The sequence below is a fragment of the Chenopodium album genome, chromosome 25 (genome assembly GCF_948465745.1).
Source record: "Chenopodium album chromosome 25, dcCheAlbu1.1, whole genome shotgun sequence".
Taxonomy (NCBI): domain Eukaryota; kingdom Viridiplantae; phylum Streptophyta; class Magnoliopsida; order Caryophyllales; family Amaranthaceae; genus Chenopodium; species Chenopodium album.
The window spans coordinates 9,261,037-9,273,379 of record NC_137858.1 but is presented as its reverse complement, the minus strand read 5'-3'; the positions used below and the strand labels follow the sequence as shown (position 1 = coordinate 9,273,379).

Sequence of the window (12,343 nt, the reverse complement as noted above, 5' to 3'; positions counted from 1 at the left end):
ATAAATTTAACTTTGTGCACTATTCACATAATCTTTTTTTCCCGGCTGGTGGGATCCTCGTCCATTCTCGCTTCCAAGGCTACAATACTCAAAAAACCGAAGACTAATCTACACTTTCGGACCAATTTTAAGGTTTTTTTTTATATTTTTTATTTTCTCTACCCAAATTGAAATGAAATTAGGGAGAAACTCGGAAGTCATAGTGTTGAACCATAACAGGTAAGCCAACTGGTCTGTAAAATATTGAAAAAGAGTTTGAATTCAATTATATAGCGATTTCAGAATTATATCACACAACCTAGATCATTAACAAAATATTGCAATGATAACAACAATCCTCTGTACCTTTTTAAAAAAATCACAATAACAAAACCCCAGCTTACACTACATAATCCTTTGAGGTACTAACTAAACTTTTCGATATCTATATTTCAAATGGTAAGGTTGTAACCAGAACATAGATAGTCTAAAGCACGTCCACCACTTGGGGATTATGAAACTTGGTTGAGGGTTGGTCCTGGCGTCCTGCACCCAATAAACCAAGATTTCTCAATCACATCTAATGAGTAGAGTTATGGTAAAAGTGTATAACATACAGATATACACCCAAAACAAAAGCAAATTCCAATACAACTAGAATAAGCACTAGAGATGCTTCAAAAATAAAACAAGAATAAGCACTAGACATAAACTTTAATACTTTAAAATCACTACTCTTTACTTCATACAGATATAAGCAGGTTCATTTCCAGGCTAGTGTGAGATTTCAAAATGTCACAAAAACACAAGGCCAATGCTTCTATGCTAGTGAACAATACTAACAAACAATAATTCCATAATCTTTTACAGATATTTTATCCAAACTTTTAGGTCCAAGGAAATATTTTTCAACAACAGAGAAGCTCTCAGATGTAAAATTCTTTGTATAATGTTAAATGCTTTTACAACCCACGCTACTATTATTTATTTTAATCAGTCATATGTTATGTTTATTCTACCCCCCCCCCCCCCCCCCCCCCCCCCCAAACATAAATCCTAGTTCAAAGAGTGACTGATAGTAAGTTCGAAGGGAAAGTTGCAATTACTAGTTGCACCACGCTAACAGGTGCAGTACCCCAAGAAAGTCGGCTAAAATTAATTGTGCTTGCAATAGCTACTATAAAGCTATTTGAAGTATTACCAATATTATGCATAATACGAATAATGAACTTACAATCCTCACAATTATATATTCAGGGTCTTTATCAAGTTCAAGTGATATGCAACATGGTCATAAATTTGAAAGACAGCATTGTAAGTTAATGATTAACATACACAATCAGATAAGCTGAAATAAAAAATTGCAGCAGCAAGAGTACCAGCACCAACAGATGGCCACATAACAATGCTAATGGGCAAAAGATAGATTACTTGATTCCAAGATATATGGTGAAGTCTCTTCTCAGTGACTCTTATTCCTTGACCTTCAAACCACATTATGGGTAACTGCCTTGCCCTGTCACCTCTAACAGCCACGTGACAAGCAATATATTCATTATGCCTGATTCCAAAGGATCAGAAAGCGTTTCTAGCAGCTGAAAGAAACAAACCACTATCAATTAATCGAACAGAACATTCCATCAGATAGCAATTCAGCAGGCACAAATTATAACAATTCCATACATATGAGAGGAATAGGGTTGTGCTTCAGTGTGGTGACAGGAATCAACAAGGAAAAAATAGATAGCAAAAGATAAGAATGGTTTACGGAAGCTAAACAGACCTGAATGGCTTAAGGTAGCCAAACAGACCTTCCTACTTTCAAGAGGCATAAATTTTCTCCCAACAATATATTTCTCAATGATCTCTAACATTCATTATCTACCTTAACAACTTTTGGATTCCTTCCACCTAAATTTTGCTGATAACAAATTTATATAGCAACAGCTATTATTCCCTCCTGATGACATGCAAATTAGTTACTAAGATGCTGCTGAGCTGGTCTTCCCCTCTGGTAGGTGATAGTCACTGGTGATTTGGCTTGGTGCATAACAGAGAAAGCAACTATCGTTATGATCATGTAAGCCAAAATGAGCATAGAAGATAGAACTGAATTAGGAACGTCAATAAATGACAGCAATGAGCTTTATGATCATGCAAATGGAAGTGAAAATGAACACCAAGAGGGAAGAATAATGACAAGTTACACGGTGATTGAGCGTAGAACAGAGAACCAGCAGCTCTAATCTTGCAGCTAAGGTGTTTCTTGCTGGTTTCACTTTCCACTGATTACCCCACTCTATATTGGACTAGGGATATAACATACTTGGGGGATCCATAAGCTCAGCCACAATAAAATGGTATTACTTCTTCCACAAATCCTCATCTTTATACAAATTCACAAGCTAAGCAGATTTATTTCCTGATTGCAGACATCACTGAGTAGGCTTGCAATCAAACATGTAGAAAGTATCTTCCTAAATTCTAGATCCTAAACATCAACTAAAGAAACTTGGGACTTGGGAGACCTGAAATGCTCAAAAAAAGATCCTAAAGTTAAGAGATTCTAATATATGCTCTATATCTTCCAATATATGCCCATAAAGGGTGGCATATAACTTTGATATTCACAAATAAGAAAGTGATATTAGATTGGCAGCAGTAGTGATAGCCAACTCACCTTCAAATACAAGGATATACAGATCTAACAAACCACCATTAAGTTCATAATACACACAATAGCATAAACTTAGGAAGCACGAAAATTTCTGAGACGAGAAGTTTCCCCAATATTTTAAAACCCAGATCATTTTCATACTTATTTTCAAAACATATCTGCCTGCAAAACCTAAGCCGTTTCCATGCTACATACGTATAAACTGTACTATACACCATACTATGCTATCACATTAAATCCCTAAAATGTTTGAAAATGAAATGCAGAACACTGTGTATGTGGGTGGGTGTGTGCGGGCGCACATGTGTGTCTGAGCACTTGCTATGAAAAAAGGTACAATCTGGGGAAAACTCAGAGCCTCAGAGGTAATTGGCAATTTAATCAGAGAAAGACACCAACAAATTCAAGGACAAATTCTCAATTAAACGTACAGCAATTATATTAGAAAAATTGAGGAAAGGTACGAAAACAAAAAGATACCTGATTAGCATCAGGGCATACAGAATCAGTGCATCTAGAAGGGGTTGAAGTTTGTAACGCCAATAGCATTACATAGGCCTAATTCAAGGCATTTCTCCATGCCATTCCAAATGAATTCCAAATGCAACTCTTCAAAGACCTCTTTGTTCAAGCCGGGTCTATAGTTGTGAATAAAACCGTAAAACACCAAATACAAATCCACGTAGTCTATCCCCAAATTTCTGTTCACAGTTAGTATTAACTCCTGCAGGAGCCTTCTGGACATCAATAAGCTAGGTTTTAGCAGCAACAGGCTTTGCTGCTCCTTTCAAAGCTGGTTCTGAACTAACATTGGCTGGAGCTTTAGTAAGAAGCAGGTTTCGGAGCTTCAATGCTTCCAACAAATAGCCCAAGGAACTCTGTCCACTTCCACTGCTGCCACCATATCCCATTAGTTATAAACTCCTATACTTACCAATTGTTAACCACGGGATAGAAACGCTGTAAAGTGATATCACAAGATGATGCATGAACAAGCACAATGAGAGCAACTATGGAAAAAAGAAAAAGAAAAAGAAAAAGAAAAAAAAAAAAAAGAACAATTGCTGAACCAGTCAAATTTCAAAAGCAACTGATAGCCTATGTATTCTTTGTTTCAACTAGGCATTCATGGACAAAGGTGGAAGCTGAAAAACTTGAAAGGAGGGAGGAAGGTCTCAGAAGGGAGGTGATATTGGTGCCAAACTTGTATTAATAAGCTAATTACAGGCATCTGACTCAATGCAACTATTTGTTAGATCATTCAGCGATTGGCTCGCCTTTCTAAGTCAAGTAGTCAACAAAGGGTGTTAAGAAGTTTTTAAAACACTTTATGTGCTTTAACCTTGCAGAATATTCCTGTGAATGTATAGCAATAAATAACATTTCCTGGACCAATTTCAGACAAACAACACAGAAACTGACTGCTCAGTGCTCACTATGAAAATAAAGGGTCTTCCCCATCCACAAGGAAGAGACAAGAATAAAGATAAATCCAAATCCATCAATCAAAGTCCACAAATGAGTTTCATTGGGAAAATGATTTCAATGCAATTTCACAATTCTAAGATTATTAAACAAGTATAAACATTTCAAGATCAAGAGGTCAGATATTAATCATGTATCTACATGTTTCAGACAGAACATAAGAATTATTCACTGGAGTTAAAGTGCTACCAATTACAACAAAGTACTAAACAATGCAATAGCCACAAAGAGCATCTTATAACAAATCACTTGAATTTTCTAAATCAAGCATCACAATTTCACAATAAACAATAGATAAAGTGTAAGATACTTTGTATAAAACTAAATAAGCCAGAGCTACAAGCCATAAGTGAAATGTGCCTGGTATATCACCTTGTTATACTAGTTCAATATGGCATCCAAAATCAATAACCAATGTCGCTTGGGTCTCCAACAAATTCAGCTATTTGTTCAAGCTGCACATGTATCAGCTCGTGTGTATCAGCGTCTTGAACTACACCAGTTTCCCTCTCGGAATCTTTTTCCACAAGATTGCCATAAGTACCCTTGTGCTTTCCGAACAGAACAAGAACAGGACCACCTCGCCTAGGAAGGGCAGTTTCCAATATCTCCTGTTCTACTCCCTGAATAATCTCCCTACCATCATCCATCGATATATCACAGGTCCTGGCTCCAACTGCATCAATTACCACACCCTTCTTCAAGTAAAACTTCCCTCCTTTGAACGACTTACTAACAATTCTCACCCTAATATGACTCCTAAGCCAAGAAACTCCACTACTACTAGTCCTTATCTCATCCACACGCACCCGGCGTTCACTCTTACCTTCACCAACATCACCTCTCCTACCCTCATATCTACCTCTCTCACTTTCCTTTCTTTCACTCGACGAATCTCTACTCCCCTTCTTATCACTACCCCTCGAAGACTCTTTAGAACCTTGAATCTTCAACTCCTTCAATTCCTTCAAACACTTATCTTCCTCCAAAGAACCCAACTCAGCCACTTCATCCACTCGAACCTTCACTTCCTCATCACTACGCGAAAGCCTCAAAAACAACGAATCACCACCCGGTAACACCTCAATAACCCTACCCTTATACCCCATCTTTCTACCACCAACAATCCTTACCTCTTTCCCAACCTCAAATTTTCCTTTATTCTCATTCTTACTCCCACCAACTTTCTTAGGAACCACATTATCATCAGTAAACCCTAACCCCTCTTTCGCAGTCCGACGTTTATACTCAACAACCTTGACATCCTCCTTAGCATTTCTCCCAATTCCCATCCCTTGTCTCCACCCATACCCAGCTAACAAAGCTTCCCCAAAACCCTCAACAGGAACCTCCTCAAATTGATCAAAACCCTCATCTTCAGGCAACTTATCTAAATCATTTCTCAATTTCTTAAGCATAATCGTATCAATTGAATTAGGACCATCAAATTCACCCTTACCATTAACCGAATCTTGGCGCAGATTCAACCCATATGAAATCTTCGAATCAGCTTCTGGGGCAGCAACATCAGCTTCGTTTTCAACTTCAAATTCAAGGGGTTTTCCTTCGGAATGAATTGGGGGTAAATCGAGATTCTTCATCTTCTTTGCGGGACGCCATTCGTTCTGTTTCGGGGGGATCACGATCTTTTTGGGGCCTTTTTCTAGGGTTAGGGTTTGAGATGAATCGAATTCTGTGATTGATTCACGATTAATTTGGGGTTTTGGGGCAGAATCATTCTTGGTTTTGGGGTTTGATTTTGAAGAAGATTGATTTGATGAAACAGAGAAAGATATCTTCTTCATGGTTTTTGAGGGAGGAGAGAGAAAGCTCTCTTGCCTGAGTTATCGGGTGGCGCTTCAACGGCGGTGATGGTGGTTTCCGGCGACAACCACGGTTGTTTCGTTGGTCCTCTGACTCTCTAGAATAATGGATGTATTTTGAAGTAAATACGAGTACGAATAGCCAACACTTTGAAAGTGTTACAATGTTACGGTTAAAGTCTTGTCCTTCTCATTCATCATCATCAATCAAATATTATACTCTAAGTTAAATATTATGCCTCGTATTTGGTTTGTCACCATAAGGATTACTTCGTTAATGTTATTGTAATACCGTTATGATTACTTTAAATTAATTTAATATACTATCCATACTAACAAAATAAGTATTTTTTTATAAGGAGCTAATATGCTAAGATACTTTTTAGTTAAGTGTGTTTGACTTGGGGTAGTGATGGGTGACATCTGGGGAATTTTAGAAGCGGTCACACGGTGTGGCCAGTCGTACATAACATGGACTATTTGTGTAATATCTATGATAATTATATTTAGGACAATTTAAATAATTTTTTGTATGGAAAAAAGTAATCAAAAATCTAAAAATTAATCAAAAATCTACTTGTGTAAGCTTCATAATAAGTCTAACAACATAAGTTATGGACTTATATATGGTCTTAAAAATCAAAAAACTCCTTTTATAACTGATAGTCTATTTACATCTGAACAAATCATTCTCGTTCGTTACTTTGTACAATAATATCATCAAAAACAATATATGAAAGATGTGAGATGTTATGCCATTTAGGGCCATCTTTGGCATATCTTTCAGTCAGCAGTGGGCAATCAGCAACATTTAGATGCCAAAACTCATTTAGAGACAACATGGCTTGTTTCGAAGGTAGAAATTTCAGGTTCTTGCATTGGTAAAGCGACAACTCTTCAAGCGAGGACAGATTGCTTATCCAGTCTGGAAGTTGCTCCAATCTATCGAAATTCCTCATAGACATGACTTTAAGGTTGCTAAAGAGTTGGATTTGTTCAGGTACTGTTTTGACATTTGGATAACCATCCAAAATTAGTCTTCTAAGGCTGATGGATTGGTTAGTGAGGCAAGGGGCCATGTTTGCGAAGTAAGTTTTGACCACATTTTTGTCTTTAAATCCACCAATACTCAACTCCATTAGAGATGGAAGATATTGCAGTGCTTGTAGTATGGAAGTTGTTAATTCTCCAGCTTCATTAACCCACAACTCTTCGAGACCAATCAGCTTGGTTAAATCTGTTTGTGGACCTTCTATTGATGGACATTGCTTTATGTTCAGTTCTTTTAAAGATGCACATTCCTGCAAACTAGTTGAAATCATTTTTAGCCCACTGCATCTGTAGATACTCAGCTTACACAGAGACAATAGGTCCCGAAAAAGATCATCAGGAAGTGTAGCTAAGGCAGGACATTCTCCTATGTCCAAGGTCTTCAGAGATGCTGGCAGTCTATTAGGTAAAGACTCGAGTTCTTGACAACCCCATATACTCAATTTTTGTAGGTTTGTATGGTTTGATACTTCATGAGGCAAGCTCTTCAATTTTAGTATCTCGCAAACTTCTAATGATGTGAGATTGTTGCTGTATCTGACAATGTCCAAGGATTGAATACCGGGAAATCCTTGAATTCTTAACCGTTTCAGGGATTCAAATTTCAGGATTGGGATTGTTTCCAAAAGTGGGCAGTTCATAACCTCTAAATTTTCAAGGCAAGGAAAGGTGATTGCTCCTAGTGTTGGCGAAGGCTGCATCCATTTTGTCAGACTGTCAAAATTCCAGATCTGAAGCTCTTGTAAAGCTGGAAACATCTTTTCTATTTGCTTGTGAAGATCCTGATCACTAACATAGAAATGATCATCTATGCATTCCACAGCTAATTTATCTAAATATAGATACTTAAGAAATGGCAACTGACCGAGTGTGGGAAGAAATCGACATCTTCTGCAATCCACGAGTTTTATTGCTTTAAGATTGCTGAGAGGTAGCATCTTACTTCTTGGTGCCCCAAATTTAACAGCCATCTTCATAATCCATGCAGGAAACTTTTCGGCATTGAAGCCAACTATAGCCAGTGCTATTATACCTGGGTGAGGTTCAAGGCCAGTCAGAACTTCCTCATCAGTAGTATCAGTATTGTTGTCTACTCTATTACCAGACCAAACTAGGTGCAATCGTAACAGCTTCACCTTTTTTACAAGCTCAACTTTTCTTGCTTCAGCTTCACTCTTCACATGTTCAAGACCCGAGATAGAGAGCCCGTCTTTAGCTTCATGTAAAGAGGCTAATTCATCAATGGTCCATCCTTCTCCATCACGCAATGCAAGATCAGGTAAGGTCTGCAGACATGTTAATTGCTGTAATCCTTTAGATGCAAACACGCTATGATCTGTTGTCATAATGTGTCTTAAGTTAACCAACTTATGCAAATCATTTGGTAGCTCTGTCAGTTCTTTGCAGCCTGTAAGTTTCAGAGTTTGTAATTGGTAGAGCTTAGTGATTGACTCCGGTAACGATTTGAACATATTGTTTGATAAGTCTAGATACTTGAGAAGTTTCAACTTCCCAATGGAAGTTGGCACCACTCGAAGGCCAATACCATCAGTTATTAGAGTTCGCAGATATCTAACTGTTAACAAATTCCCTGGCAAACCAGCCCAAAGATTAATTGTTCGTAGTCTCTTCGTAGAAATTTCTGCAGGAATGATTTCTTGAAATGCTTGCTGTACACTAAACTTGCCTACTAAATGTCTACACTCAATGTCACTATTCGTTCTTGCTTCTTTGGTCCATACCAACAAGTCCTTACGCAATACATACACTGCCAGATCGTGCACCAAATCATGCATCTTATAAGATAAGATTCGTCCTGTTTTCTCACTTTCTTTTCCTTCCAAGAACAAATTCTTTGACAGTATTTCTAAAAACTCCTCACCAATCTCCTCCATTGTTAAGCTTGTTTCGTGTTTGTGAAGGAATCCCTGCGCCATCCAAAGAGCAATCAAATCACCTCTTTCCATAGGGCGATCTTTACGGAAAATTGCACAATAAGCAAAACATTGCTTCAATGACAGAGAAGGTAAATGGTTATAGCTCAACAATAGCGAAGGTAGGATATGTTTTTTAGCGTACTCTACATGCCATAGCTCACTTTTTTCAATTTTTTCCCACTCATACAAATACCTCTTTGACTCTAATGATCTTCCGATCATTTTTATTGCTAACGGAACACCCTTACACTTCTCAACAATCATCCTCCCAACTTCTTCAAAACGCGGAACATTAAGCAATGTATCACTAGCACTAAATTGTTGCTTGAAAAGAGCCCAACTTTCTTCATCTGATAACCCTGTCAACAAGTGTGTATGAGCTTCGGCTTCCATAGCAACCTCGTTGCTACGAGTAGTAATTAAAATCACACTTTGAGCAGAATTTCCGATTCTCTGTAGCAAACAGTGTAGAGAACTCCACATATCATCATTTTTGTTCCATACATCATCTAGGACAAGCAAGAATTTACTCGACTTTATCTCTTCTTGAAGCTGATTTATAATTGCATGTGTGCTAGTTAAGTAAGTTTTTTTTGTTGGACATTCAACCATCTCCTTCAAAACACTTTTAGCATCAAAATCTTCAGACATAGATATCCAAATTCGCTTTGCGAAATGCCCGTTAATTTGGTCATTGTTGTATAAACGCCTTGCTAAAGTAGTCTTGCCAAGACCTGTTAAATAAGGTTAAGTAAATTTATCAATGTTCACAAATTGTAAGAATAAGCATCATCGTCATTTAAAAACTCTTTTTTTTTTTAGGAAAATTTTAAAGCTAGATCCGACCTCATATATGCTTTATTATCACGTTAATAAAAGAATATTCAGAAAAAAAAAACAAATTTTCTCTTAATTCCACATGCATACTTTTTATAGTATAGGGTAAAGTATATATCATTATCTATATATTGTAAGAATCTGCATCATTATAGATAATTAGATAGTCATTACTGAATATTAATTTTTTTCTCCTCTGATTACATGTTATTAATCATCACATTTGATTTGTACATTGTCTCTCCTTAAATAATATGGATGTGTACTGAAGTTTTGATAGGCAGATGTGATTCATGTGAATCAAATATTTATGTGAAAGAACAAATAATACTACGTAATACAATTAGTTTGATTATGTGCAAGTTGGGCCTAACAGAGCCCAAGTTATATCAAACAAATTGGGCCCAAAATCCACTATTTAGCCCAAAAATAGTTTTAGATGTCCTGAACCCAAAAAATAAAAAAATAATTGAAAATCTTATTTAAATAATTTCAATAAAATTCCGTAAAAAAAAAATTTCAAATACATTAAGTTCATACAAAATAATATAGGAAAATTTAAAGAAAAAAAGTTCAAACAAAATAAATAAAAAAAAAATTTAAAAACTACTGTAGTAAATAAGGTCAAATAATTCCCTTACCCTTTCAGCCTTCCTCCTACCAAAAATGTCTAGCTTTCTAATTCGAATCGAAAGGACCCGTGAGAGGGTTCGGCCCGATATGGCCCTTCTCTTAACCAACCAAAAAAACAGAAAACAAAAAATCATTTGGCATCATTTTTGGTTTTGACTTTTCTATTTTTTTGAAAACTAAAAACCAAAAACAGGAAACAAGATTAAGGTGTTTCCACTTTTCTGTTGTCAGTTTTCAAAATTATTATGAGTTTTATAAGCTTAAATAATTTTTGATTCATTATGGGACATATATAATATACTTTTAAAAAACAAAAAACTAAAAAACAGAAAATCACAGTGATGCCAAACAAACTCCTAAAAACAGAGGGAATAGGGAATACATACATTTAAATCATTACAATTAGAAATGTGAGGGAGTGTGTAATATAGAGAAAACTTACCCCCCATTCCAACTATGGCCTTAACAGACAAACCAGAATTACTGTTGTTTTCATCAGTTGAAGAACAAATCATTTGCAGTAACTTCTCCTCATCAATCTTCCTTCCAACAAACTCAGATGCATCTTCTAAACCCGCATTTTGTCGAGCTTGCTTCAACATACAATAATATTCATTCATATTATCATCATTATAAGTAGATGTACGTGCATCCGTTGCCAACTTCACGGCCTTAAGCCCATAATATTTAGCATCATTTTCTAGCTCATCGAACTTGGCAAGGATCTCCGTGACCTTACGAGTCATCCGAAATCGGAACTTGATTCGGTTCGATCGCTTAAACATCACATTATGGAGACGTAAACGTTTCCTCGATGCATTATTACTATTTATCTCGAGTTTCCTACGAAGGATTTCATAGGCGTATTCATCCATTATATCTTGCGCAAAATAGACGACATCTTTGATGTTTTGTAGCCAACAATTTACAAGTTGGACTTCCATTTCTTTCTTGGCACTTCCCATGTCATTCAAAAATGCTAAAATGTAATTTAATTTTGAGTTGAGTTTTCGTAGGTGATCCTTGAAACCCCAAGCGAGGCGAAGCTCCTCTAATGGCCGAGTAGCCACTAATTGTATTATGGCTTTTGCAGCCTCGATTGCTATGGCTTCTGCGATTGCCATTTTTTTTTTTTTTTTTTTGGTTGAGATTACAACGATGTGTATGAGAGAAGCAGGATAAGTAAGATGTAAATTTGTGTTTTGATAATAAGATTGTGGGTTTATTATGATTAATATTGATTTATGAGATAAGCTAATTGGAAGTAGGGAGAAATGAAAGATGTTGGAGACCCATGTTTTTGCCACTTTTGTAAACAAAGTTATGTATCACCACTCAGGCACTCACTAGTCACAACTAACTACTTGGTAAATTGTTTAAGAATATCAACTTGAGTTCATTTGATAAACAAATTAAATCAAGCAAATTAAAAATGTCAACTTGACGACTTTATATATTGTGAAACTTTTGGCAATTAATATTGTGTATGTCGTCTACTAGTATTGAATAGACAAGTGGAGTGGATTAACGTTAATTATTAGTTATTACTCCCTTCACGTCAAAATAAAAGTTTATTATTCGGACAGTTTTGCAATGACTACAATAATTAATTTTGTAGCCATTGTAATCTATCAATCTCAACCGTTAAAATTTGGTATTTAATCTTAACCGTTTATTGAGTTGAGCACTCCGTAATTTTTTTTTCTTTTTTTTTAATAATAAATAAAATTTACTATAGTTTTTTTCCTTAAACAAAATTAAAATTGATCGATTACTTTTAAGAAAAGCCTTAAAGTATATTTCCCAATTCTTTCTTCCATTGATACGTTTGATTCGAATTTCGACTTAGGGTCTGTTCACATTTACTGAACTGCGCTGAACTGAACTAATTGGAACTGAACTGAACTGATTGGAACTGAACT

The 12,343-nt window shown here is 36.2% G+C and overlaps 1 protein-coding gene and 1 pseudogene across 8 annotated transcripts; both read right to left on the bottom strand.

The window, feature by feature from the left end:
• Positions 1–276: 276 nt before the first annotated feature.
• On the bottom strand, positions 277–6,129 carry LOC145614779 (protein MOS2 pseudogene; annotated as a pseudogene). 7 transcript variants are annotated; one of them, XR_014107150.1, is made up of 3 exons: positions 4,514–6,129; positions 1,411–1,574; positions 277–525 (listed from the first exon to the last, which is right to left on the bottom strand). The product of XR_014107150.1 is annotated as a protein MOS2 pseudogene, transcript variant X1 (transcript). The 7 variants fall into 7 exon arrangements; XR_014107152.1 differs by having other exon boundaries at positions 277–517; XR_014107156.1 differs by lacking the exon at positions 4,514–6,129 and adding an exon at positions 3,137–3,403.
• Positions 6,130–6,650: 521 nt separating this feature from the next.
• On the bottom strand, positions 6,651–11,545 carry LOC145613615 (putative disease resistance protein RGA4). Its single transcript, XM_081668711.1, has 2 exons — positions 10,864–11,545; positions 6,651–9,685 (listed from the first exon to the last, which is right to left on the bottom strand). Exons 1-2 carry the CDS (start codon positions 11,543–11,545, stop codon positions 6,651–6,653), a joined length of 3,717 nt encoding a protein of 1,238 aa, XP_081524837.1.
• Between the last annotated feature and the right edge of the window lie 798 nt (positions 11,546–12,343).

Coding starts and splice junctions, on each gene's coding strand:
- LOC145613615 (XM_081668711.1), bottom strand. CDS start 11,545: ATGGCAATCGCAGAAGCCATAGCAATCGAGGCTGCAAAAGCCATAATA. Junction 9,686..10,863: donor GGCCATAGTTGGAATGGGGG/GTAAGTTTTCTC, acceptor CTTATTTAACAG/GTCTTGGCAAGACTACTTTA.